Source organism: Salvelinus fontinalis, chromosome 4 (genome assembly GCF_029448725.1).
Source record: "Salvelinus fontinalis isolate EN_2023a chromosome 4, ASM2944872v1, whole genome shotgun sequence".
In the NCBI taxonomy this organism is placed as follows: Eukaryota; Metazoa; Chordata; class Actinopteri; order Salmoniformes; family Salmonidae; genus Salvelinus; species Salvelinus fontinalis.
The window spans coordinates 1,343,204-1,370,591 of NC_074668.1; the positions used below are offsets into that span (position 1 = coordinate 1,343,204).

General features: G+C 43.8%; 1 protein-coding gene across 1 annotated transcript; it reads right to left on the bottom strand.

The window, feature by feature from the left end:
* Nucleotides 1-7,629: 7,629 nt before the first annotated feature.
* LOC129852966 (myosin heavy chain, fast skeletal muscle-like) lies at nt 7,630-26,098 on the bottom strand. Its single transcript, XM_055918572.1, has 40 exons — nt 26,047-26,098; nt 25,430-25,657; nt 24,252-24,398; nt 23,777-23,933; nt 22,825-22,852; nt 22,459-22,567; nt 22,215-22,307; nt 21,976-22,036; nt 21,522-21,620; nt 21,133-21,236; nt 20,618-20,756; nt 20,224-20,342; nt 19,901-20,050; nt 19,633-19,803; nt 19,103-19,406; nt 18,719-18,783; nt 18,537-18,624; nt 18,303-18,420; nt 18,016-18,139; nt 16,882-17,018; nt 16,210-16,465; nt 15,713-15,955; nt 15,186-15,362; nt 14,949-15,094; nt 14,671-14,761; nt 13,987-14,376; nt 13,739-13,865; nt 13,424-13,542; nt 13,076-13,272; nt 12,730-12,913; nt 12,456-12,621; nt 12,024-12,148; nt 11,260-11,568; nt 10,835-11,038; nt 10,564-10,689; nt 9,765-9,935; nt 8,778-8,882; nt 8,587-8,682; nt 8,071-8,202; nt 7,630-7,764 (listed from the first exon to the last, which is right to left on the bottom strand). Exons 2-40 carry the CDS (start codon nt 25,643-25,645, stop codon nt 7,744-7,746), a joined length of 5,814 nt encoding a protein of 1,937 aa, XP_055774547.1. The 5' UTR covers nt 25,646-25,657; nt 26,047-26,098; the 3' UTR covers nt 7,630-7,743.
* Nucleotides 26,099-27,388: the final 1,290 nt, after the last annotated feature.

Consider the following 27,388-nt stretch of genomic DNA (forward strand, 5'->3'; position numbering starts at 1 on the left):
CGTCTCCCTTGTCTTTTGTTTCCTCCACAAAATGATTTCTGTCATATGTTGGTGTCTCTAGACAGAGAAATGGACGTGCTCTGCTCAAATGTTTGCAGTAACAAAAAGTCTTAGGATGCCGGGTTCGAAAGGCGTATACTTGAAAAAAAACCTGCAGTCACTGAAATATTTTTTACTTTTTAAATGTCTTTTTTCGCTCAGTATACGGTCAGAACAAACGCACGCGTTTTGGCCGCAGTCTTCGTCAGCGTTTGGAGAAGAATCCACCCATATTTATAATGACGTCACACTGTGGTACTGCTTCTCTCATTATTCACAATTATTATTTACATTCATTATTTACATAAATGTACTGCTATTTTTTCCAGATGAGTTTAAATAAAAAAGTGTCTCCCTTCCCCACCAGGCGGGGCTATTGTTCCACGCTGTATTTGGAGACAACTGGTATCACAAGTCAAAAGGTTTTTACTAACATGTGGTTGTGGGGTTTCACATGCAATTGGGCTGGAGACGTCTGAGAGACACAACTGTTGATGCATTGGAAGTTAAAGGGAAGTGGAAGACCTTTTAACTGGTTCCTCTTCTCTCTTAAAAAAAACGTGACTCATGTTGAATGTATTACTGTGAAATTCCCTGTGATAATTGGTAAGATTATTCAGAAGAATTTGCACATGCGCGATCAGATTCTACGTGTGTGTTCACATGCGTTTGTGCATGTGTGTGTGTGTGTTCATATGCGTTAATGCATGTGTGTTTCATTGAGGGCATTTCATAACATTTAATGGACCGTGTGAAAATCTAAATTTCCTAAAACTCTACAAATTATACAACGGGTGTGTCTAATCGTGAATGCTGATTGGTTAAAACAGCCTTCCAGTCAGTGTCTATTCCAGAAGTTATCACCTGCCAACTCTATGACGTTAAAATGCATATTTACTCTGTTCCATCTGACTGCGCAATCCACTGTCTCATCAGCCCAGCCTGGCAATTTATTAACTTGATCTCCACTATAAAAATCATCTCGACTTTATCTCATATTTCTTTTAGACTAACATTTAGTTTTCAACAGCGGAGATTTGTATAAACCTGACCATCTGTCTCTCTGACATTTGCAACATTGTTTCAATATTCAGATTTTATCTCCAGCCGTCCGATAGTAAGAGTCGGGATGAGACAAACAAACAGGCAGGCAGCGTTTCTCAGCCAGTCAGAATCATGAGTCAGCTGGCATCGTTGTTATGGATATATACAAAGAAATGTCAAACTAAATAAAGTGCAGCTAGTTTGTCTTCCCAGCTTCAGATTTAAGTGATTGTGTTAGATGTGGTGATGGCTAGCTCCTCTGAACAACAGTGTCCTGACGAGTCAGCAAATGTTCTATGCCAGGGGAAATCGCGCCTCATTAGCTCATTGTTACGGATGTATCCGAATAAATTAAACAAATGCAAATGCAGCTACATTGCTGTTATTCTGTCTGCACTTTTTGACGTGACTGTAAAGTTAGCCCTAGTTGGCTAGCTAGCAAGTAAGGGATAAGAACGTAGCCAGGCAGCATGGCAATGAAACATTTAAAACGACTGAGTCGCGTCTCTAGTAACCGAACCGACTGAATAAATGTCCAGCTGGTTTAGGTAGCAACCCTAGATTTGTGTCGGGACTATATCTTGTGAAAGGATTAAATAGTATGAGTAAATTCATCAAAATAACGTTTTTTAATGAATATATGTCAATCATTATTTGAATATGTTGGTAACCCGTTGTATAAAAGTGATAATGCCCGAGAAGCCGGTATTTGGAGGGTATATTGGCTCGGTTTGCCGGCCCTCGACTCGGGCCTAACAACACCTGTGTCAATATATCCTCCAAACACCGGCTTCTCGGGCATTATCACTTAAGTAAACCACAGTAAACCATGACATGCCTGTTTCCTCTGAAATCTGAAATGTATTTCCTTATCTGCTCCCCCCTCCTCCTCTTCCTCCTCCTCTTCCTCCTAAAGGTGGTAACAGTGTTTTTGATGTAGTGTGAATAGGTAGCATACACCCCCCTTGTGTTTCTCTCATGTATGATGTCATACTCTCACAGGCCCGGTTGGGTTTGAATCAGAGAAAGAGGGTGCGCTTTAATCACCTGTGTGTGTGTGTGTGTGTGTGTGTGTGTGTGTGTTTCAGGTTCCTCATCCCAGGTTTCTGCATAAGGAGTGGCTGAGTTGTACTCATGTTTTCTTTAACTTCTCTTTTGTTTCACTGTCAGGCTGCCTCTCTGTTTTGGTTTTAGCTTTCATTTCTGCTTTCTCTGTCTCTGTCTCTCTCTCTCTCTCTGTCTCTCTCTCTCTCTCTCTCTCTCTCTCTCTCTCTCTCTGTTTCCTGTCTCTCTCGAACTCTCACTTTCTCTCGCTGTTCCCTGTCTCTCTCTCTCTCTTCCCTGTCTCTCTCTCGTCACAGGTATAGACAAGAAGAACAGAAAACAGACAATTTAGGCGAGAGGTCATCAAAGCCCTGGAATCTGTTCCCATAGGGCTGTACACACACACACACACACACACACACACACACACACACACACACACACACACACACACACACACACACACACACACACACACACACACACACACACACACACACACACACTATTTTAACAGGAAACTGTGTAAAATAAAACATAAATTGTAAGCATGCATTGACCAGGCCCAACAGGACACAACAGTGTGTAGAGAATGGGCCAATTAGGAAATACCCTAAACCTGCATCAACAATAGTAGCTAGGGACTATATCATCACGTTTTATGGTAACACTTTACAATAAGGTTCTATTTGTAAAGGGTTTCTAAAGTTAATAATTACATTGTTATTGGTTATTTAAAGAGATTATCTGGTACTTTTGTATACTTTTTAGCAAGTAGTTCTGAAAGTATCACTCACAAGCCAAAAGTGATCCCCTGAAATTGGTGTACTATGTCACATGCATTGTGACCTGATTGGATAACGCTGGGCAGGCCTCTTGCTAGCTGTCACTCAAATGCAAGGAGGCTGAAGCTCATTGGCTAGAACTCTAATTGCTAAAGGTCTGGCCCACGTGGGAGAAAATGTAGAGAAAATGTCGCAGCACAGCTTCAAGAAAACAGTCGCTTTCAAACTAGGGATTTTCGTGGCAGTAATTCTGCTCATAGATTATGCATGTAGGAACTACACATTAACATATCCAGCCCACAGCGGGAGATTTAACAAAATACTTTCTTAGTGGTCAAAGTACCGGAGCATGTCTTTGATCATTTGTAAAATGCATTATAAACTATTAATAAATGGGTTATAATGCATTGGTCGAGCTCCCAGGGGCCGAGCTCCTTGCCATCCAGGACCTCTGTACAAGACAGTGTCAGACGAAGGCCCTAAAAATTGTCAATGACTCCAGCCACCCAAGTCATAGACTGTTCTCTCTGCTGTCGCACGGCAAGCGGTACTGATGCACCAAGTCTGGAACCAACAAGACCCTGAACAGATTCTACTCCCAAGCCATCAAATCAAATCAAATAAAGTTTATTTTATATAGCCCTTCGTACATCAGCTAATATCTCGAAGTGCTGTACAGAAACCCACCCTAAAACCCCAAACAGCAAGCAATGCAGGTGTAGAAGCACGGTGGCTAGGAAAAACTCCCTAGAAAGGCCAAAACCTATGGAAGAAACCTAGAGAGGAACCAGGCTATGAGGGGTGGCCAGTCCTCTTCTGGCTGTGCCGGGTGGAGATTATAACAGAACATGGCCAAGATGTTCGAAATGTTCGTAAATGACAAGCATGGTCAAATAATAATCAGGAATAAATGTCAGTTGGCTTTTCATAGCCGACCATTAAGAGTTGAAAACAGCAGGTCTGGGACAGGTAGGGGTTCCATAACCGCAGGCAGAACGGTCAGAACGGACTCTACTCCCAAGCCGGAAATCAAATCAAATCAAAGTTTATTTATTTGATAAATAGTTAACCAAATAGTTACTAGCTGGATTGACCCCCTTTTTGCACTAATTCTTTTGACTCATCACATACGCTGCCGCTACTGCTATCTACCAAGAGAGTTTTCATCGATATTTTTCGTAGCCGTCTATTTACCACCACAAACCAACGCTGGGCACTAAGACCGCACTCAACAAGCTGTATAAGGCCATAAGCAAACAAGAAAACGCTCATCCAAATGTGACGCTCCTAGTGGCCGGGGAGTTTAATGCAGGCAAACATAAATCCGTTTTACCTCATTTCTACCAGCATGTCACATGTGCAACCAGAGGAAAAAAATCTCTAGACGACCTTTACTCCACACACAGAGATGCATACAAATCTCTCCTCCGCCCTCCATTTGGCAAATCTGACCATAATTCTATCCTCCTGATTCCTGCTTACAAGCAAAAACTAAAGCAGGAAGTACCAGTGACTCGCTCAATATATAAGTGGTCAGATGACGTGGATGCTAAGCTACAGGACTATTTTGCTAGCACAGACTGGAATATGTTCCGGGATTCATCCAATGGCATTGAGGAGTGCACCAGCTCAGTCACCGGTGCATCGACAAAGTCGTCCCCACAGTGAACGTACGTACATATTCCTACCAAAAACCATGGATTACAGGCAACATCCACACCGAGATAAAGGCTAGACCTGCCGCTTTCAAGGAACGGGACACTAATCCTTATAAGAAATCCCACTATGCCACCATACGAACCATCAAACAGGCAAAGTGTCGATACAGGACTAAGACTGAATCCTATTACACCGGCTCTGACGCTCGTCGGATGTGGCAGGGCTTGCAAACTATTACGATATACAAAGGGAAACGCAGCCGTGAGCTGCCCAGTGACACGAGCGTACCATACTGGCTAAATTCCTTTTATGCTCGCATCGAGGCAAGCAACACTGAAGCATGCATGAGAGCACCAGCTGTTCCGGACGACTGTGTGATCACGCTTTCCATACCCGATGTGAGCAAGACCTTTAAACAGCTCAACATTCACAAGGCCGCATGGCCAGACAAATTACAGGAAGTGTACTCAGAGCATGCGTAAGTGTCTTCACTGACATTTTCAACCTCTCCCTGACCGAGTCTGTGATACCTACATGTTTCAAGCAGACCCCCATAGTCCCTGTGCACAAGAAAGTGAAGGTAACCTGTCTAAATGACTACCACCCCGTAGCACTCATGTCGGTAGCCATGAAATGCTTTGAAAGGCTGGTCATGGCTCAAATCAACACCATCATCCTGGAAACTCTAGACAAAAGAAACACCTATGTGAGAATGTTGTTCATTGACTACAGCTCAGGGTTCAACACCAAAGTGCCTACAAAGCTCATCACTAAGCTAAGGACCCTGGGACTAAACACCTCCCTCTGCAACTGGATCCTGGACTTCCTGACAGGCCGTCCCCAGGTGGTAAAGGTAGGCAACAACACATCTGCCACGCTGATTCTCAACACGGGGCCCCTCAGAGGTGCGTGCTTAGTCCCTTCCTGTACTCCCTGTTCACCCACGACTGCGTGGGCAAGCATTACTCCAACACCATCATTAAGTTTTCTGATGACACAACAGTGGTAGGCCTGATCACCAAAAACTATGAGACAGCCTATAGGGAGGAGGTCAGAGACCTGGCCGGGTGGTGCCAGGACAACAACCTCTCCCTCAATGTGAGCAAGACAAAGGAGATGATTGTGGACTACAGGAAAAGGAGGGCCGAACACACACCTATTCACATCGACGGGGCTGAAGTGGAGCGGGTCGAGAGCTGCAAGTTACTTGGTGTCCACATCACCAACAAACTATCATGGTCCAAACACACCAAGAAACTTGTGAAGAGGGCACAACAATGCCTTTATCCCCATCAGGAGACTGAAAAGATTTGGCATGGGTCCCCAGATCCTCAAAAAGTTCTTCAGCTGCACCATCGAGAGCATCCTGACCAGTTGCATCACCGACTGGTATGGCAACTGTTCGGCATCCGACCGTAAGGCGCTACAGACGGTAGTGCGTACCGCCCAGCACATCACTAGGACCAAGCTTCCTGCCATCCAGGACCTCTATACCAGGCGGTGTCAGAGGAATGCCCATAAAATTGGCAAAGACTCCAGTTACCCAAGTGTTCTGACTGTTCTCTCTGCTACAGCACGGCAAGCGGTACGGGAGCGTCTAGGTCCAAAATGGTCCTTAACAGCTTCTACCCCCAAGCCATAAGACTGCTGAACAATTACTCAAATGGCCACCTGGACTATTTACATTAACCCCCCCCCCCCTACCACCTTTGTTTTTACACTGCTGCTACTCGCTGTTTATTATCTATACATAGTCCCTCTACCTCTACCTACATGTACAAATTACCTTGACTGACCTGTACCCCCACACATTGACTCGGTACCGGTACCCCCTGTATATAGCCTCGTTATTGTTATTTTATTGTGTTAATAAAAATAAAAAAATGTGACATTAGTTTTAGTAAATCTTTTCTTAACTCTATTTTCTTAAAACTGCATTGTTGGTGAAGGGCTTGTAAGAAAGCATTTCACGGTAAGGACTACATCTGTTGTATTCGCCGCATGTGACAAGTAAAATAAAGAACTAATCATTAATTAATTAAGGCCTACGTCTATCAATCAACTGATGGCCCACAAATGGGCACCCGGGGAGCTGTTGTTGTGTGGCGTTATCGGCGTTGCTCAAGGGAAGAACGATCCTTTTCACCTTGTCTGCTCAGGGGTTCAAACTGGCAACCTTTGGTTACTGGCCCAACACTTTGGTTACCTTTGGTTACTGGCCCAACACTTAGCTCATGCTGAACCTTAAGTGTATGTCTGCTGAAAATCACTCAATATCGTGTTCGTCATTTCCTTTTCCAATTATGTGTGACCTCTGATAATAACCCAGAAATAAATTCTCACCGACATTTGGTCAGATGCTCGATTACCATTTATGTTCACGTAGTCTGTCCACGGGAGATTAACGTGTTTCTCTTATTTTTGTCCCCCACGATGAAATCGGGGAGGGGACTGTGAATCTGACTCTGTCTGTTAGTACGTTCCAACATTCGTACAACGTTAGTCTCACACGATGTCTCAGACAGCAATGGCCCGATTTTGATGATTTTGGAAAATGATGCGTCTTGACCAGATGGTGGCGCTATAAGAAATTGAAAATGCTAACTTTGAAAGTTCACAGCCCTCACCCCGTTTGACCTAACGCCATGAAATTCTGTACATACTGTAGGTCCCTCTCCTCACAAGTGACACATTTGCCTCAGGCCCCATATGGTCCGCCTCTATAGATTTTACGCCATTTAGAATTTTGTGAAAAACACTTAAAACGCTACTCTTCTTGCACCGAATGTGGGGGATAACATGTTTTACTGTTGCCTTGTTTTCTCCCCCCCCCCCCTCCCCCAACTATAAAGGGTTAAAACTATTTTCTTGATATGACGACTGGTCAGTCCATTCCTCCATAGCTCTGTATGAATTTGAGAGTTGTTACATTTCTCCAACCTCATCCCTCAGCTGTTTACCTAACAAGGTGACGGCTGTGTTGTTGTTGGAATCCCAGAATGCTTTATGGTATGAAAAAGCTCTTATCTGAGTAATAAGTCCACAGTCACAAAGGAAGTGTACGTAGGCCTAGGTGTTTTTAATCAATGCTCAACATTTAACCATGAAAATCATATTTTATGCCAACACAGGAAAATGAAAAGACTTTAATGTTCAATACTTTGATCTTCGTTTATTCAGCAGCTTCTTTGCCCTTTAAGAAAAAAGACAAGAATGGATCAGTATTAATTATAAACATGCTAAATATATAACACTATAAAGTATGATGGACCAAGCATTTAAGGCTCAATTCTAAGTTTTAATTTTCGATTTTGAAATACCAACTTAGTTTGAATGATTATTTTTTGTTGTTGCCCTGATGTGCTTCTTGGAGATGCTCAATACATTTGAGTGAGTGTAAAAGGTCAGTATTGACCTCTGTGAAGGCTGAATCATAGGTGGTGTTGATGTGATCATATTTGAAGATGAATCAGGTGTAGGTGCAGCAGCAGCTCTGTACCTTTCCACTGTCGCGGGTCTTGGCTCTGAGCTTGTTGACTTGAGTCTCAGCGATGTCAGCACGCTCCTCAGCCTCCTCCAGCTCATGCTGAACCTTCCTGAACTTAGACATGTGCTGGTTAGCTGCTTCCTCCTGGGTGAGGGGAAATAGGAGAGCATAACATCAGCATTCAAATAGGGAGATGGATGATACAGCAGAGAACGTGTGTTGCAGAACGGGGGATCAAACCGCTGACTCCAGGGGCGGCAGCACCACCACTAGACCAGCCCCCGGCACAGCAAATTAATTTTCAACCCCGTCTCCTTTAAGTTGCTAACAACACATAGGCATAGAGATGTATGGGAGGCTCTCAGAAATGTACATAAGTTCTTCAGTTGAGTCATTGTGGACTGATGTGTAGTAGCACTTACACTAAACTATATAGACATTACATTTTGTAATGTCTACTGGGGGGGGGGGGGGGGGTATCTGTTTTTGAATGTATGATTTCAGAGTATTTGACAAAGTATGACTCACCGCTTCCTCAGCCTGCCTCTTGTAGGCCTTGACTTTCATCTGCAGCTTATCTACCAGGTCCTGAAGTCTGCCAACGTTCTTCTTGTCCTCCTCAGTCTGTGGGAGAGGATCAAAGAATCACTGCCACATAGTTTTACACACAAACCTGTCTGTGTTAGTGTCAAGTGTGTGTTGAAGACACTTTCTCTTACCTGGTAAGTGAGCTCCTTGACTCTGCGCTCATACTTGCGGACTCCCTTGACCGCGTCTACACCTCTTCTCTGCTCGGCCTCCACCTCCGTCTCGAGATCACGCACCTTTATGGAAGAAATTAACGTAGGTATTTGAGGTGGTGAAATCAGACAGAACAAATATTTTCAAAACAGATGGATATTATTCTACTCCGTCAAAGAGGCACAATTGTTGTCTGTTTCGATGTAGTTTAACTCTTTGAATAGAAGGGTCTGTAATGATAAAAGCTTTTCATTGTCAAGGTGGATTATTGACAGAACGTCATAACTCAATGTTCCTTATTATAATTAAATAAATGTCCAGTATTCAGCCATTCAATCCACCCTGCTGGTAACTCACCCTGCTGTTAACTAACCCTGCTGTTAACTCACCCTGCTGTTAACTCACCCTGCTGTTAACTCACCCTGCTGGTAACTCACCCTGCTGTTAACTCACCCTGCTGTTAACTCACCCTGCTGTTAACTCACCCTGCTGGTAACTCACCCTGCTGTCAACTCACCCTGCTGTCAACTCACCCTGCTGTCAACTCACCCGGCTGTTAACTCACCCTGCTGTTAACTCACCCTGCTGTTAACTCACCCTGCTGGTAACACACCCTGCTGGTAACTCACCCTGCTGTCAACTCACCCTGCTGTCAACTCGCCCTGCTGTTAACTCACCCTGCTGTTAACTCACCCTGCTGTTAACTCACCCTGCTGTCAACTCACCCTGCTGTTAACTCACCCTGCTGGTAACTCACCCTGCTGTTAACTCACCCTGCTGTCAACTCACCCTGCTGTTAACTCACCCTGCTGTTAACTCACCCTGCTGTTAACTCACCCTGCTGGTAACTCACCCTGCTGTCAACTCACCCTGCTGTCAACTCACCCTGCTGTTAACTCACCCTGCTGTTAACTCACCCTGCTGTTAACTCACCCTGCTGTTAACTCACCCTGCTGTTTACTCACCCTGGACTCCAGTTTCTGGAGCTGCTTCTTGCCTCCCTTCATGGCCAGATTCTCCGCCTCATCCAGGCGGTGCTGCAGGTCCTTGACTGTGACCTCCAGGTTCTTCTTCATCCTCTCCAGGTGAGAGCTGGTGTCCTGCTCCTTCTTCAGCTCCTCAGCCATCATGGCCGCCTGGAATGGTAGTGTGTTTAATTTATACACCAATTGGAACCAATCATAGTCTCTCTAGACAGATGTGTTGCCTCCCAGACAGATGGGTTACCAACGTTCCAGCATACATGAGTGCAAACAACCGTCAGCTTGGCAGAGATGAAAGGGCAGAGTGGGGCGCCGTAAAATCTGTCCAGAACCCTGCCAAACATTTACAGTTGCTAGCTAGATGAAGCATATTTTTCAATTAGTGTATTTCGCAAGACCATGTAAATAGTTTGCATGCGTCATGATTATAATAGTAATAGTAATAATAATAATGACTGTCTGTGGCTTAAATTAGCCTCGCTATCTGTGTCCGCATTGTGGGTCTGCCTTTGTCATGTTTCCGTTGAGATTATTTTTAAGCCCCGCCTGGCCAAACTCACGATTTGTTGGAAGATTTGTCTGTCTGAAGAGCACCTTCCCCAAATTGGCCAAGAAAATCTGACATGATTCCCAGACCTAGTGCTGTTGCCCTACATCTGGGATTTCCAAGACTACACCAATCATAACCTCCCTCTAAGATCCTTGTTTTGGTTAACCCAGCTACCATTGGCCCTTTGGGACAAATCAAGTGGACATTATTCAATCGATCATAAGGACTCACATCAGTGATGGCCTTCTTGGCCTTCTCCTCTGCGTTCCTGGCCTCCTGGGCGATGTCATCCACCTCTCCCTGCACCTGAACCAGGTCAGACTCCAGCTTCTTCTTGGAATTCAGAAGGCTGGTGTTCTGGAGGAGGAAACAAGACGATTTGTTTCGACGCTCAAGAGAACTTACAAGTCACAGGGCAGAAATTATGAAAATCTAAAAAGGCAGCACTGTCGAATTCCAGATGCTTGGTTGCGTTTCATTAGAAATGGCTTTTGACCCGTACCTGGGAGTGCAGCAGTCCGACGCGCTCGCTGGCGTCGACCAGCTCAGTCTCAGCCACTTTGCGACCTCTCTCTGTCTGCTCCAGAGCAACTCTCAGCTCCTCGATTTCAGCCACCATCAGACCGTTCCTGCGTTCCACCATGGCTGCCTGCTCCTTCATGTCCTCTGAGGCGCGGACAGCGTCATCAAGGTGCAATTGGGCATCCTGGGGTTCACAATGACATGGGTTCATTTGGACTCATTGGCAAGTAGGGGCAATAGGATCATTGATAGAAATGTAAATTGGTAAGAATTTCCCCAGTTTCCCTACCTTTCTACAGTATATTATCCACTATTTAATCCCTCTGTTCTATTCTTTTCTACAGATTCACAAACAAATACCTCCCCATGTTCAGATGTTTAAGCCTGATGTCCCAGTCCCTTTACCTTGAACTGTCCCTGGACGTTCCTCAGCTGTTTCTGGGACTCAGCGGCCTGCCTGTTGGCGTGGCTCAGCTGGATCTCCATCTCGTTCAGGTCTCCCTCCATCTTCTTCTTCACCCTCAGGGCATCATTCCTGCTCCTGACCTCAGAGTCCAGGGTGCTCTGCATGGAGTCAACCACCCTCTGGCTGTTCCTCTTGATCTGCTCCATCTCCTCGTCCTTCTCAGCGATCTTCCTGTCCACCTCGCCCTTGATCTGGTTCAGCTCCAGCTGCACACGCAGAATCTTGGATTCCTCGTGCTCCAGTGTGCCCTGGACAAAGAGAAACAGTCAAGCAAATTGTGTTTATTACATTTGGATGTGTATAACACAAGAAACTAAATGTACAGTTTATTCTTAATTTGGGTCATAGGAGGATGATTTTGGTCACGGGAGGATGGTCAACTTCTCTTTTGAGTCTCGAGCTGAAAATGTTTTAGAAGCCCTGGGCCATGTTCTGTTATAATCTCCACCCGGCACAGCCAGAAGAGGACTGGCCACCCCTCATAGCCTGGTTCCTCTCTAGGTTTCTTCCTAGGTTTTGGCCTTTCTAGGGAGTTTTTCCTAGCCACCAGGCTTCTACACCTGCATTGCTTGCTGTTTGGGGTTTTAGGCTGGGTTTCTGAACAGCACTTGGAGATATCAGCTGATGTAAGAAGGGCTTTATAAATACATTTGATTTGGCTAGTGTAACACTCCTTTTCCCATCATACAGTTGTAGTTTGTACCTCAGCCTCCTCCAGAGCGGTCTGGATCTCAGACTTCTCTGTCTCCACGGTCTTCTTGGCCTTCTCCAGCTCATGGATGCTCTTGCCAGTCTCTCCGATCTGCTCAGTCAGGTCAGAGATCTCCTCTGCACACACAAACACAGGAGCAGTTTAGACTTTAGATGTTCAGTGGAAATCACCAATGCTCTCAAGTCGACATTAAATCATAATAACAGTTCATTACAGAGCAGCACTTCATACGGTCTTGCAAATCTAATTGCCCTGCACTTCCTTGGGTTGTTCAAAGGAATACCGATCACTAAATCATAATATTTTAAACTGTTCATAAAAACACTGAGATGGTGTAAAAGTCATCTTGGATGAATACAGTTCCTACAATTTTCAAAACACTAGTCAAACATGAACCCAATAGAACTTTTTTCAAATGCTCACGTTGCAGGTTCTTGTTCTCTCTCTTCAGAGTCTCCAGATGATCCAGAGCCTCCTCGTAGGAGTTCTTCATCTTGAAGAGTTCAGTGCTCATAGAGCGAGCCTCCTTCTGAGCTCCTTCCAGCTCAGCCTGACCCTCCTCATACTTCTGCTTCCACTCTGCCAGAACCTGGGGAAATCAATGGGATTTTCATTAGAAGTCAATTATGAAGAGTTTTGAATCAGAAACATTTTACGACAATTAATCACATGTAGCAAACAGAAAATGCCTTTTCACCTTGTCAAAGTTCCTCTGCTTCTTGTCGAGGTTGGCGGCCATTGCGTTGGCTCTCTCAACGTCAATCATGAGGTCCTCCACCTCTCCCTGCAGTCTCTGCTTGGTCTTCTCCAGGGAGGCGCACTTGGAGTTGGTCGCCTCAATGGTCTCCTCAGCCTCCTGCAGACGCTGGGCCAGCTTCTTCCTGTTGGACGATAAGAGGGTGGTTTTTTTTGTGACCAATTTGTTGAAAAACAAATGCCACAATAACTTACAATACATATTGATGTAACATTTTCTCAAAACCCCCTACCACCCTTACCATCCACACCCTATATTAGAGCTTTTGCTGTTGCGTGTGACTCACTTGGCCTCCTCCAGCTCCTCTGTGCGTTGGATGGCATCAGTTTCATACTTAGTCCTCCACTGAGCCACCTCGCTGTTGGCCTTGGACATGCCGCGTTGCAGCTCTGCCTTGGCCTCCTGCTCCTCTTCAAACTGCTCCCTCAGGAGGTCACAGTCATGGCGGGCAGACTGGACACCGTGTGCCAGTGCGTTTTTAGCCTGTGAGAGACAAAGAGAGAAAGATAAAGACAAAAAGAGTAAAACAAATGACAGTAGAAGTCTGAGGCTGGCGTAGTCACAATCTATTTGAAGATATCTATTTGAAGGCTCTAAACTCTATGGTCGCTGGTGTCCATTTTGGATTCCTTACCTTGACCTCCTCCTCAATCAGTCTCTTCATCTCCTCAACCTGCTGGGTGAAGGCCTGTTTGCCTCTTGTCAGCTGAGACACCAGGGCTTCCTTCTCCTCCAGCTGGCGTCCAAACTCACCTGCATGGATAGAGGGACATCTTGTTAATGGGATCTCTGTTCACTACAATTGAAAATGTATTTTGAGGTATCGTAGGGCAATGTTAGGTGGTGAATAGTACAGTAGAATCTACAGTATGTGGACTGGACTATATAGATGCAGCCCCCAACAGGTTATTGTAGACTACGTTGGTTTGTTGTTCATTGTTGATGGTACCATTTTCTGTCAGGAGTCTGGCCCTCTGTCCGCTGATGTCGTTGACCTGGCGAACATTCTCATCATTCTTAGTCTTGAGCTCGCTCAGCTGGTCCTCAAGAGTACGGCACATCTTCTCCAGATTGCCCTGTTAGTGAAACAAGTCCCATCATTACTTTATATATGGGACTCCTGTCAACTTCAGTTCACTTGAATATTAATGAAGTGGACCCCCCTCAACACTGCTTGACTAAAACATCACTACTCACCTTAGCCTTGGCGACAGCCTCCATGTTGCTGGAGAGGTCATCAATCTCCATCTTGTACTCACTCTTCTCCTTCTCCAGCTTCTGCTTGACACGCTGCAGGTTGTCGATCTGCTCCCCGAGCTCAGCCACACTGTCGGCCTGCTTCTTGCGCAGAGCGGCGGCTGTGGCCTCGTGCTGCAAGGTGGACTCTTCCAGATCACGACGCAGCTTCTGGAACTCAGCCTCGCGCTTCTTGTTCATCTCAATCTGAGCAGCAGTGGCGCCTCCGGCCTCCTCCAGCCTCTCGCTGATCTCCTCAAGTTCCCTGGAGAGATCGGCCCTCTGCTTCTCAACCTTGGCCCTGGCAGCACGCTCAGCCTCAATTTCCTCCTCCAGCTCCTCAATACGGGCCTAAAACAGGGGGCAGGAGCAGGGAGGGGTGAACACTACAATACAGTTGAAACACAACAGAATAAGAGTTTGTATATTTTACATAACTGTATTAATTACAAAGTCAGTTACACTAATATATTAAGTAGACATTGTCCCATGTTGCAACCAAAACCCCAATTGTAAGAAGTACTATCTTACAACTTACTGAGCCATCAGAAGCCACCAGGAAGAATGTGTGCTATCAGAATACATGTTTCAAGGAAATGATTCAGGTGGGTTCTTTCCTGTACTGGAGCTTAGATCCTATTTTACCTGGAGTTCCTTGATCTTCTTCTGTAGCTGAGCTCCCAGAGACTGCTCATCCTCTATCTTGCTGAGGAGCTGGGTGGTCTCAAAGTCCTTCCTAAGAAACACAAACACATCGATTGCAGAGTTGGTTTTGGTTTGATAGTGTAAAGGGAGAATATCATACCAATCACTTTGCTTTTAAGAATCACATGCAAATGCTAATTCATAATTACAATAATATGTCAAGAACAACCGTTATGATCAATATGGCAGTAATACTGTTCTCATTTGTTTGTGTTTACTTCTTGATTTTCTCATCAGACTGCTGCTTGTCATTCTCCAGGTCCATTATGGACTCCTGGGCCAGTTTCAGATCTCCCTCCAGCTTTCTCTTGGATCTCTCAAGGTCCATACGGAGCTTCTTCTCTTGCACCAGAGAACCCTCAAGCTACAAGATATAAACAGACATGTGTTGGTCAAATCTAAATTACTGAAGATAATATAATCTTATTATGGCCAAAATGTCAAACTCCACTCACGTCGTCCACTTGCTGTTCCAGCTTGGTCTTGGACTTGGTTAGAGTGTTGACTTTGTCCTCCTCTGACTGCAGGTCGTCCAGTGTCTGCTGGTGGGCCTCTTGGAGGGCTTTCTTCTCTTTGGTCAGCTTGGCAACACTCTCATCCATAGACGCCATCTCCTCTGTCAGGTTTTTAACCTGAAAACAGACACAGCCAAAATTAAATCATTGGTCACATCACCATAAAGGAGAGATTGATTTAGATATATATTTCATTCATTTAATTCAGATTAATGTCAACAAATACTGTACTATAGATTCAACACTAGATGGCAGTGTACTCCATGCCAGTGTACTAAGGGGAAGTCATAAACGAGGGGGGAGCAGAACATGCAACGGATGTGGGGAGTACCCCGAAACTGACATTCCACTATTTACTGTCTTGATTTTCCCTGCAGCCACAAAACAACTTGAATTAAATTTCTGTTTAGCTACGTTTTGAGTTGGTTATTGTTTGGATGATTGTTTTGTTAGACTGTCTACGAGACCTTGTTTTCAGTGGCGTGCTTCTCCTTCTCCACTTTGGCCAAGGTGAGCTCCAGGTCATCAATGTCCTTCTTCAGCTCAGAGCACTCGTCCTCCAGCTTCCTCTTCTTGGCTGTCAACTCAGCATTCATCTCCTCCTCATCCTCCAGCCTCTCGGTCGTCTCTTTGAGTTTGGCCTCCAGCTGGATCTTGCTCTTGATGAGCCCCTCACACCTTTCCTCAGCATCGTTCAGATTCTCTGAATCCTGGTTTTCAGAACAGCAGAAAAAAACCTGCAGTTTCACTTTGTGTATCAGCAGACGGACGTAGTTTCGTCAAAGAGGTCAGGGTAAATCAATAGAAATACATGAAATATCGATAGCCTAGGTAACACAGGCAATATAAATACGTGACTTAGCCACATACGTCACAGTGTGATTGTGTGTGTGTGTTTGTTCGTGTTCGTGTCTGTGATCATGTGTGTGTAAATGTGCCGTCGTGACGGTCGTCGCTCACTCACAGATGTGACTTGGAGCGCCAGGTCGGACCTCTCCTGCAGCAGAGACACCATCTTCTCCTCCAGCTCCTTCTTCTTGGCCAGAGCCTTGGCCAGGTCTGTCTGCATCTTCTCATAGTTCTCCTTCATGTTGGCCAGCTCCTTCTCGGTCTCAGCGCTCTGCAGCAGGGGCTTGATCTTGAAGTACAACTTCATCCATGGCCAGGTTTTAACATTCATGAATGAACGGATGTTGTACTGGATGGAGAAGACGGAATCTCTGGTCGACAGAAAGGACAGAGTGGCATGGTGAGTGACATGTTTAATGAAGCTCCATTCTGGTATTCAAAGAACCTCAAAACGGAGCCACCCCCGACACTTTTGTGTACAGCTGAGGAATGGCGCTAGGGAAAAGTAACCCCTCTTGAATTCATAGACAGCTCTTTAGATGTGAGGATTGACAGCTCATGCTAAGCTCATGAGGCATTTTATATTCTTCAACAATGAATGGGTAAATATCGCACATTTAAATGACAATTCAACAGCTTTCCAAATCCCAAACTACAGCTTTAATAGAACATTATAAGACGTACTTCCTCATTCTGATCAACTCACGTCATATACACTATGTATTCATAATGCATTAGACACAGCTGGTTGACAGAAAGCTTTGCCAAGATGCCTACTCTTCCTCACCTCCTCTCCATCATCTTGGTGAACTCTCTCCTCATGAGGAATCCACGGCTGAGAGCCTGGACCATGCCGACCAGAGAGGCCAGCTTCTCATCTCTCATCTCCTCCAGGACACCCAGCAGACCGGCTTTGAAGAACACCTGAGACACAGGTCAACACGGTCCATTATGAAACCACAGTGAGATGGTGGCGGATAGAACGGGGTTGAATCATAAGAAGAGGAACAACACCACTGGATTCATTTGAACAACATAAACGTTGCAATGCTTACAAACAAACCACGTGATAGATTGTCTCTAACTTGTTATTGTACAGTCGTAGAGAGTTAATGAACACAGATACAGATAACTGCGTCCATCACACTCCAACACAATGCACATGACAATGAGTTGACTTTCTCCTCTATGCTTGTGATGTACGACTTTGAATAAAACAACACCACAATGTTTTTACAGGTTTTACATTACTTAAAGGGGCACTCTGCAGTTTACACATCTACTTTGGGGACATATAAATTATTGTTTTTATTTTATCTTTATTTAACTAGGCAAGTCAGTTAAAGAACAGATTCTTATTTGTGGGTTAACTGCCTTGTTCAGGGGCAGAACGAGCTGTACCTTGTCAGCTCGGGGATTTGAAGTTGCAACCTTGTGGTTACTAGTCCAACCACTAGGCTACGCTGCCGCCCTTGAAGTAGATGTACCCATTGATTCTTGAAGAATATAACTGATAAATGCCTCATGAGCTTTGTTCAACTGTCGTACCCCATCAGAACCCCCAAAAATGAGCTTGTTTTACTCTGCTGGTTTTAAACGAAGTAAATGTAAACAAACACTATATAGCCTAAAAACATGGTTAGAACTATACATTTGATATCATGGATGGTCAGTCCTTACATCCATAGCTCAGTCTATGGATTTGAGAGTGGTTACATTTCTCCAGCCACATCCCTCAGCTTTTTACCAAAACCGGGGCGGGGAGGACACTTTATAATTGTTTCAACTGCTGATTGCCACTTTAAATTAAGAAAAGAAAGAAAAAAGGTTGTATAGACCAACTGGAGAGATGTTGATTGGTTAGCGTTTAAATGATCACTGAAGTTTTGTTGTCAGCTTCTGCAGGGTGTATGTGACTGACCTTGGTGTGTCCAAACTTGTAATCATCGTGATTCACATCAATGGACCCAAGCAGCTTCTCAGAAGCCTTCTTGTTGTCCATGAACTGGCCCTCGGGGATGACACTGGCATTCAGTACTTTGTACCTGAATGAGGAAAATGTTTAAACAATCTGTTAAGTTGTAATAGGTTGGTTATATTACGTAAAAGGTAAGACTACTCTGATGCTGTTACAACCCTTGGAACAGATCTGTGTGTGTGTGTATGTCCATGCTCGCATGTGTTTATTAGTGTTTGTGTGTTGTGTACCTCTGCTTGAAGTCAGCATAGATGATTCTGCTGGGGAAGCCCTTCCTGCAGATCCTGATCCCCTCCAGAACACCATTACACCTGAGCTGGTGGATAACCAGGAAGTTCTCCATCAGACCTGGTAAAAACAAACCAAGTCTCTTTCAGTACTCCTAAACAGGTTAAAGATTAGTTCGTTAAGATTACTGATACTGAACTGGTAAGATGTCATATTTAACTCGACATGTATTGTACCTGGAGTCTTTGACTCGTTGGGGATCAGGCAGCGCACAAAGTGAGGATGAGTGCTCCTCAAGTTGGTCATCAGCTTATGTAAGTTCTCCTGTAAGAGGGTTATAAAAGCATTTTCTCAGAAATCATTCACGATAATCAAGGCACCTTTTGAAGGACTGAATATACACATTTCAGAAGCTCACCCTGAACTGGGAGGACACAGTCTGCATGGAACCACCCTTCTTCTTGCCTCCCTTCTTGGTATTATCTGTTCAAAAGGGCAAAGTAAAAGATAACCAGACAAGTCCATTTCCTGTAGCGGGAGGAATAAATAGAATAACAATAAGAGTATGTAAGAAATCTAGAGTGGTGTTGTCTTCAGCGAACACACTAATTAGAAATGAGACAATCTGGGGTTAACTTCACACTCATCTTAACGCAAATGGTGCCAATGAGATAACACCAATTAAATGTACCCAGTGAATTAACCTGAGAAATTGTGATCAATTAAAAGACTTTAAAGAAAATGGGGGGTCTGAGTTGTAATTAGTGCTTAAATAAATCTTTTGACGTGATGCTAGTCTTACCCTCAGGTGGAGCAGCAGGGTACAGGGCAACCAACAGTTTGACTGAGGACTTCCCGTACAGCTGAATAACTGAATCGTTCAGGGGGTCCTTGTTCTTCTCCAGCCAGCCAGTGATGTTGTAGTCCACAGTACCGGCGTAGTGCACCAGGGAGAAGTGGGCCTCTGCCTTGCCTTTGGCTGGCTTGGGCTTCTCAAACGCCTTGGTTTTGCCAAGATGCTGGGAGTACAGCTTGTCCTTGAAGGTAGTGTCTGAAGACTTGGGGAACATGCATTCCTCTTCAAGGATGGAGAAGATACCCAATGGCTTTATGAAAAGAAATGTATATCAAATTAGGGATATTTACATTTAGGATCACATTCATTCCTTTAGAAAACATGCTATTATAGGATTATATTCACTTAGGGGCAAATAATAGGAAACATATTGAGTTATCAGCAGTGAAATATGTTAAACCCCAGTGATAATATCTCACACAGCGCTCCCTATGAGCTTTGCTGTTGTGCTCCATTATAATCCTCAGACAGTTTACCTTCTCAATAAGCTCAATGCAGGCAGCCAAGTCCATGCCGAAGTCAATGAAGGCCCAGACGATTCCCTCCTTCTTGTACTCCTCTTGTTCCAGGACGAACATGGTGTGGTTGAAAAACTGTTGCAGTTTCTCATTGGTGAAGTTGATGCACAGCTGCTCCATGCTGTTGTACTGTTGATGGATTTTCAGAAGGGATCATTTTATCATCGTACAAGGCTGTAATCCCTCTCAATCACAACTCATTGTCTTGTTCTGGTCTCATACTCACGTCAAAGATCTCAAACCCGGCAATGTCCAAAACACCGATATAGAACTGCCTTGGATTCTTGGTGTCCAACATCTCGTTGATACGGATGACCATCCACAAGAACATCCTCTCATAGATGGACTTAGCCAGGGCTGAGACTGAGTTATTAACCTGCAATGATTATACCTCCAATGAATACATGAGATGTTGACCGTGTCTAGAGATGAGGTGATGAGAGCTTTGGGGGGAAAAACATCATCACTATTCAAAAAAAAGCTATGCACTCGTCCCCAAAATAATTGCGGTGGTGAGGAAACGGTAGATGCTGTGTTTGACTGCCTTACCTGAGGTACAGTCTGTCCCTTGGTCACGTACTCGTTGCCGACCTTCACTCTGGGGTAGCACAGAGCCTTCAGCATCTCAGCTGAGTTCAGGCCCAGCAGGTAGGCGATTTTATCAGCCACTGGAGAGAAAACCAACAACAACAGACTCAGGCACACCAGATGTTTCTGATGTCACACTGACAAAACAGTTTGATTAACTCTTTTGTGGATTAAGGTTTTGATTTTCACCCACATCCATTTCAAATCATTTATGGAGGTTGGAATTTGGTCTCCAAAAATGATCTCCTACCTGACTTTCATGTGGCACTGTCTGTTTTACATGTTCTATTTCTATGCTGGGGACTGGGAATGGGACTAAAGCTCTACTTATTGTATATCTATGAGTGGGACTCACCCTCTGTGCCGTCTGGCTCGGCCTGCTCCTCACGCTGCTTCTGCTTGAATTTCAAGTTTCCGTGGTGCAGTACAGCTCCTGTCAGCTTGTAGATGCCCACCTTCTCCTCATTAGTGAAGCCCAGGATTGTAATGGCATCCTGGCATTAGAGAGGAAGAACACCAGTGATGAAGTGAACAGCAGATTTGCTCAGTTCCAGCTCACTCCAGAACAAATGGGATGGATAGATTTCACTGGCTTCTCAGCTCCACGTGATTACGCTTGGCCAACACACTAGTAGACGGCAGCACAAAAGGAGTTTTACATTGTTCCACAGGGGCACTTAGTGGCACTCTCTTGTGTGATGTTTTACATGTATGTGCCTCACGGTGAAGTGTGAAGGCAAGAAGAGTGCCTTGAGGTACATGCCTCACTAACACAAGGCATTTAAGTTGGAATTGCACAATGTATTCAGTGTGTATGGTGGTCCTACCCATTCCATATGTAGAGTTTGGTTAACCCTTTGTATAACTCACGTCTGTGGCATCCAGCTCTTCCTTGTCGTTGATGCTGGCCACAGTGATCTGGCCCTGGCTGCACATGGGGAAGTCGTAGGGGTTGGTGGTGATGAGTGACATTTCTGTGGACAACAGAATGACTTGTCAGTTAAATCTCTCAGAATTCTTCTGTCCTACCTTCACAGTATCTCTCCCTCCTTTACTCAATACGTGGGACTCAAGGATACATGTAGTATATAATAAATAGCATCATATAAGTCTCCCGGACTGATGCAGCACAGTGTCCAGATGTCTTGTTACCTTGGATGTACTCATTGTAATAGTCTTTTTTTTTCTTTTTTTTTTTTTTTACAAATTCCACAGATGGAGGTGGGAATAATTTCTCCTGAACCTCTGCTTTGACCTACCAACAATCTCAGGTTTGTGGTTGGTCATCATCTGGAAGAAGATGTGGTAGCCTCTCTCATCGGGCAGCTGGAAGGACACTCTGGACTTCTCCAGCAGGTCTGGGAGACAGAGAGACCGAGACAGAGAGACCGAGAGAGAGAGAGACCGAGAGAGAGAGACCGAGAGAGAGAGAGAGAGAGAGAGAGAGAGAGAGAGAGAGAGAGAGAGAGAGAGAGAGAGAGAGAGAGAGAGAGAGAGAGAGAGAGAGAGAGAGAGAGAGAGAGAGAGAGAGAGAGAGAGAGAGAGAGAGAGAGAGAGAGAGAGAGAGAGAGAGAGAGAGAGAGAGAGAGAGAGAGAGAGAGAGAGAGAGAGAGAGAGAGAGAGAGAGAGACAATTCAATGTGATGATATGATCTCCAAAAAATGATCTCAGTGAATTTAGAAAAGCATTGAGAAACAAGGAAAACCAACTCACAGGTCTCAATGTCAGCTTTAGCCAGTTTACCACCTTGGAAGTGAATCCTGATGAATTTACCCTGTAGTAGAGCATGGAGGTTAGAGAAAGGTCAACTAAATAAATGTAACATCTTACTTTGATAGACCCCGTTAGATGTTACAGTTTGTGGAGAATTACTGAAACTAGAGAACTAGAGAACTACTGAAATAAATGTTTACAATATAAGATAACTTCCACAGTGTGCCCTTTATACTTACAAAGCGAGATGAGTTGTCATTCCTCACTGTCTTGGCATTACCGTAAGCCTCCAGCAGAGGGTTAGCAGCAATGATCTGATCCTCAAGAGACCCCTGATCGAGACAAAGAAAAGTTGCTCAGAAACTGGTAAAGTGGTCAAGTTTGTTTTTCTAGATTTTTTTGAACATTCATTTTCCTTGAAACAGGTTTTGACACCCAACCAAACTGAAATGTGTTAAAAAGAGAAACATAAGCACAACCTACCTGCATTTTGTTGGGGTCTACTTCCTTCTTGGCACCAGACACTGCAATGGTGGCAAAGTACTGGATGACACGCTTGGTGTTGACAGTCTTTCCTGCACCGGATTCTCCACTTGTTTATGTGACAGAGAAAGAGGGGTTTTAGTTACATGTTTGAGTGCAAAATTGGCTTTCACTAAGAAATAGCATCGAACAATACACTGTTGACCTGTTTTCTAACATAAATTATTAACAAATATTCCTACTCATCGAATCATTATGACACACTGCCTAATCCATTCATAATGTCATGTATGTTCTTCACACCAAGTGACCAAACATAATACCATAGAAACCATTTGTCAAGTGACATTTTAGTAAACAACTTACGTAATCAGGACGGACTGGTTCTCGTTATCTGTAACCAAAATACATATTGCTTATTAACATACCCAAGCAGCATTATGGGTACATTATAGCATTCATAGCATCATCATGAATTTCAGTATGGAACATTCTCCATTCAAGGCCAGTGAAGTCAGATATTCCCATCAAACTGTTCTTGACCTAGACTAGAAAACACTAGATACACACTTAGAAAACAGGGTTCCTCAAGGGTTCTTTGGGAAGGGTGATGGTTCTATGTGGAACCATAATGACTCAGAGAACCCTTTGAGCTCTTCAATGGTTCTTTGCAGTTGAGAAAAAGGTTCTTTCCTCTTTTAGTGATAATTAAAATATGGGGGCGGCGGCTCATTAGAATATTTTGGGGTGTGGTTTTCTCACAGCTAATTTTTGTTCAACTGTGAGACAGTCATTCCAGTTTATCTAATCTGTTGCGTACTGCCATCACAATGAGCCTAGTGGTTAGAGCGTTGATCCAGTAACCCAAAAGGTTGCTAGTTTGCATCTTTGCGCTGAAAAGATTTCAATTGCTCCAGGTTTACCTTTGATAATGACTGACGCTGGCCACGACCCCTGAGGGTGTTTGGATGTGGTTCTATGGGAAGGGTGATGGTTCTATGTGGAACCATAATGATAATTGATAATGACTGACACTGGCCACGACCCCACAGGAAAGGCCTTTGTAGCACCATAAAGGTTCCATTTAGAACCGTACGAGCATGGTTCTTTATGGAACCTTCAAGTAAGGGTTCTACATAGCACCAAATAGGGATCCGCTATGGTTACAAGCCAAATAACCCTAAATAGAACCATTTGTTTTAAGTGTGTACCTCTCTAAAGCATATTTTTACTTCCATCCATCCATCCATCCATCCATCCATCCATCCATCCATCCATCCATCCATCCATCCATCCATCCATCCATGAGAGCTCGTACCGATCTGCATGAACTGGAAGGCGTTGTCAGAGACGGAGAAGATATGGGGTGGAGCCTCCATCCTCTTCTTCCCTCTGTAGGCGTTAACAACCTCCATGTCGTACACGGGGAGCCACTTGTAGGGGTTCACCGTGGCACAGAACAGCCCAGAGTAGGTCTGGATGAAAGTGATCAAATTAAATTAGGGGATTAACTAAATCTGATTGACTTTGACCTGGATTCACGTGAGGATGTGGGTGTACTTTGGTTATGTGGGTCTGCAGTATTGGTATGTGTAGTACTGTATGTGTTAATGTGTAGTACTGTATGTGTTAATGTGTAGTTCTGTATGTGTTAATGTGTAGTACTGTATGTGTTAATGTGTAGTACTGTATGTGTTAATGTGTAGTACTGTATGTGTTAATGTGTTGTACTGTAAGTATGTATGTATTATTTTATGTTCATGTAATTGTGTATGTTTATGCAGGTTTCTTACATAGATCATCCATGCTGCATAACGCTCTTTGAGGTTATACAACACAGAGGCTTCATTCAGGTAGGTCATCATGGCCATGTCCTCAATCTTGTCGTATTTAGGGGGGTTCATCTGGTAGACGTCTGCCTCTTTGAACTCTTTTCCTTCCTGAAACAGTCAGAAATCTACATGACACACAGATCAAACTGGACTTGACTGAATGCTTTTTGCTCATTAAATACAAGTTCAATCTTTTTTTTAAATGCGTCCCTCCATTGAATCCCACTACTTTATCACCCACTGGCACATATACTGAGTATACAAAACATGAAGAACACCTGCTCTTTCCATGACATAGACCAGGGATGGAGAACTTTGATGGGGGTGTGGGACGCCAGCTTCCCATCCAGGACATAGACTGACCAGGTGAATCCAGGTGAAATATATGATCCCTTAATAATGTATGGTAGTAGGTGCCTTTGAACGGGGTATGGTAGTAGGTGCCATTGAACGGGGTATGGTAGAAGGTGCCATTGAACGGGGTATGGTAGAAGGTGCCATTGAACGGGGTATGGTAGTAGGTGCCTTTGAACGGGGTATGGTAGTAGGTGCCATTGAACGGGGTATGGTAGTAGGTGCCTTTGAACGGGGTATGGTAGTAGGTGCCATTGAACGGGGTATGGTAGTAGGTGCCATTGAACAGGGTATGGTAGTAGGTGTCAGGCGGACCGGATTGAGTCAAGAACTGCAGCGCTGCTAGTTTTTTTCACGCTCAACAGTTTCCCCTGTGCATCAATAATATTTTACCAGCCTAAAGACATCCAGCAAATTTGTGGGAAGCATTGGAGTCAATATGGGCCAGCATCCCTGTGGAACACTTTCGATGCCTTGTAGAGTCCACGCCCCAACGAATTGAGGCTGTTATTACTTAATATGGGTAAGGTGTTCCTAATGATTGGTGTACGCAGAGTACGTAGTGATTCTTTACTTATATTTGTGAGAGAAAAAAAATCGATGCAATTTTTAAATAGCAGCAATAAAAATGATGTTTGAATGTTATATTCTAATTACAAAAAAACAAATGAATGATTTTTAATCTATTTTGTTACTGATTTTTTATTTTTCATGTTGATGATTTTTTTCAAGAAATAAAGTAATTGTACAAAGTTGAACTTGAATACTTTTCAAATCAGCCTTACCTGCTTGGAGCCGTCAGGATTGGTGACTGTCACAGTACACTTTCCGTCGGCCCTGTCAGTCACCAAACCCTTAAGGTACAGCTCTTTGACGTCTGACACATAACAAGCGTTCTTTGAGTCAAAGGGTGCGGCTTGTGCCTCCATCCTCTCCTTCTCAGGCTTACGGAGGTATATGGCAGCCTTGCCGTAGATCTGCATCTCAGCGTCCGTACTCATGGTGACGGATTACTAGGAAAGATAGGAAACAAGACACGTGATTGATACTCATGTTGACGGATTACTAGGAAAGATATGAAACAAGACACGTGATTGATACTCATGTTGACGGATTACTAGGAAAGATATGAAACAAGACACGTGATTGATACTCATGTTGACGGATTACTAGGAAAGATATGAAACAAGACACGTGATTGATACTCATGTTGACGGATTACTAGGAAAGATATGAAACAAGACACGTGATTGATACTCATGGTGACGGATCACTAGGAAAGAGATGAAACAAGACACACGATTGATTCTGTGGTGCTTCCTCCACAGTCAACAGAGTAAGGTGAAAGGTATCTCACAGAATATTTTCAGCACTTTTTATATCGACTCAAACCATTCCTCACCTTGTGTTTCCCCTCCTACAGATGAATTTGTACTTCTCGGAGGAACCTGTGAAACATTAGGTTGTTGTGAATATGATGCACAAATCGAAAGCCCTGTCATTTAGCCCCTGAAGAGCTAGAAAACATTTTGAATGGCATCATTCAACTCAATAAGGCCACTTTCAATTCAACTACAGGTGCAACTGGTCAATTACATTTTCATAATGGCAACTCACTTTACTACCAATTATGTCAAGAATTCAAATAAATACCCCTGAAAACCCACTTAAATTCTTGACCAACACCTCAACTTACAAACAAGTGCAGGAGAAACACTTTTAACCACAGATAAAAGGTACAGATTTTAAGTAAAACACATTTCAAGTTAAACACTTTTTTCTTTTAAACTAACATTTTAAATCAATGACACTTGATTGCATATTATAAAATCTTACATGAGACAAGTAAAAAATAAAATGCAGAACTTAATTCAAACAGTGTAGTTAGCTACTGCCTCAGATTCTGAACTCAAAGATGTGACAAATGTACAACTCTAAAGATGTGGAGAGCGTCTTACCACAGAGGAAGAAGGGATCTGACTTATGGATACTGGGTCCTCAGCCTCTTTATATCTGGTTGGAAGTGCCAACCAAGCAGAAGTTAATTATGGACCAGTCTGGTGAAGGAAATGGATTGGATGAGAGACACTCCCCCAGACCTGTGTGTCTGTGTATCCCCTGCGTCACCTACTTCCAGGAGCGTCACACTGCCATTATATGACTTCTTCGTGGAATATTGGTCTGAATTGAATTTCACTGAATTTACACAAATGAGAAATGTCATTATTAATAGTTTTGGACAATGTCAAAAGGTTGATTCATCAAATTGATTCCAATGTTACTACCAATGTCCCTCAAATACTGTAATGGACTGAGTCCATATTGCCCCACTACCACTAAAATAGTTTAAATGAAATCTAATCTGACCTTATTTACTTAGATTTTATGTGGCACTAATCTTTATCAATCACTTGATATATTTATATTTACCCATTATTTTTCTTATATTATTTTGCTTATAAAAACATCTGAGCTCTCTCTTCACCTCATGCTTGGGACGGACTTGACCTCGTGCTGTGCTCGGTTTGATTTATCACCCTGGTGAAACCATATTGACTGTTTCAAAACTAGAACAGACACATATGGTCATGGTCACCTAATAATCCCCAGTTTACAATTGGCTCATTCATCCCCCTCCTCTCCCCTGTAACTATTCCCCAGGTCGTTGCTGCAAATGAGAATGTGTTCTCAGTCAACTTACCTGGTAAAATAAAAATAAATAAAAAAATAAATATAGGCTTTCA

Bases quoted from the DNA above. Each gene is read 5' to 3' on its own strand.
- LOC129852966 (XM_055918572.1), bottom strand. From the start codon at position 25,645: ATGAGTACGGACGCTGAGATGCAGATCTACGGCAAGGCTGCCATATAC. The intron at 19,804-19,900 runs GTGAGTATGAGA...ATCCATCAACAG, and splicing joins CCGGGTTTGAGATCTTTGAC to TACAACAGCATGGAGCAGCT. The intron at 14,762-14,948 runs GTAAACACAAAC...TGTGTTTCTTAG, and splicing joins TCTGATGAGAAAATCAAGAA to GAAGGACTTTGAGACCACCC.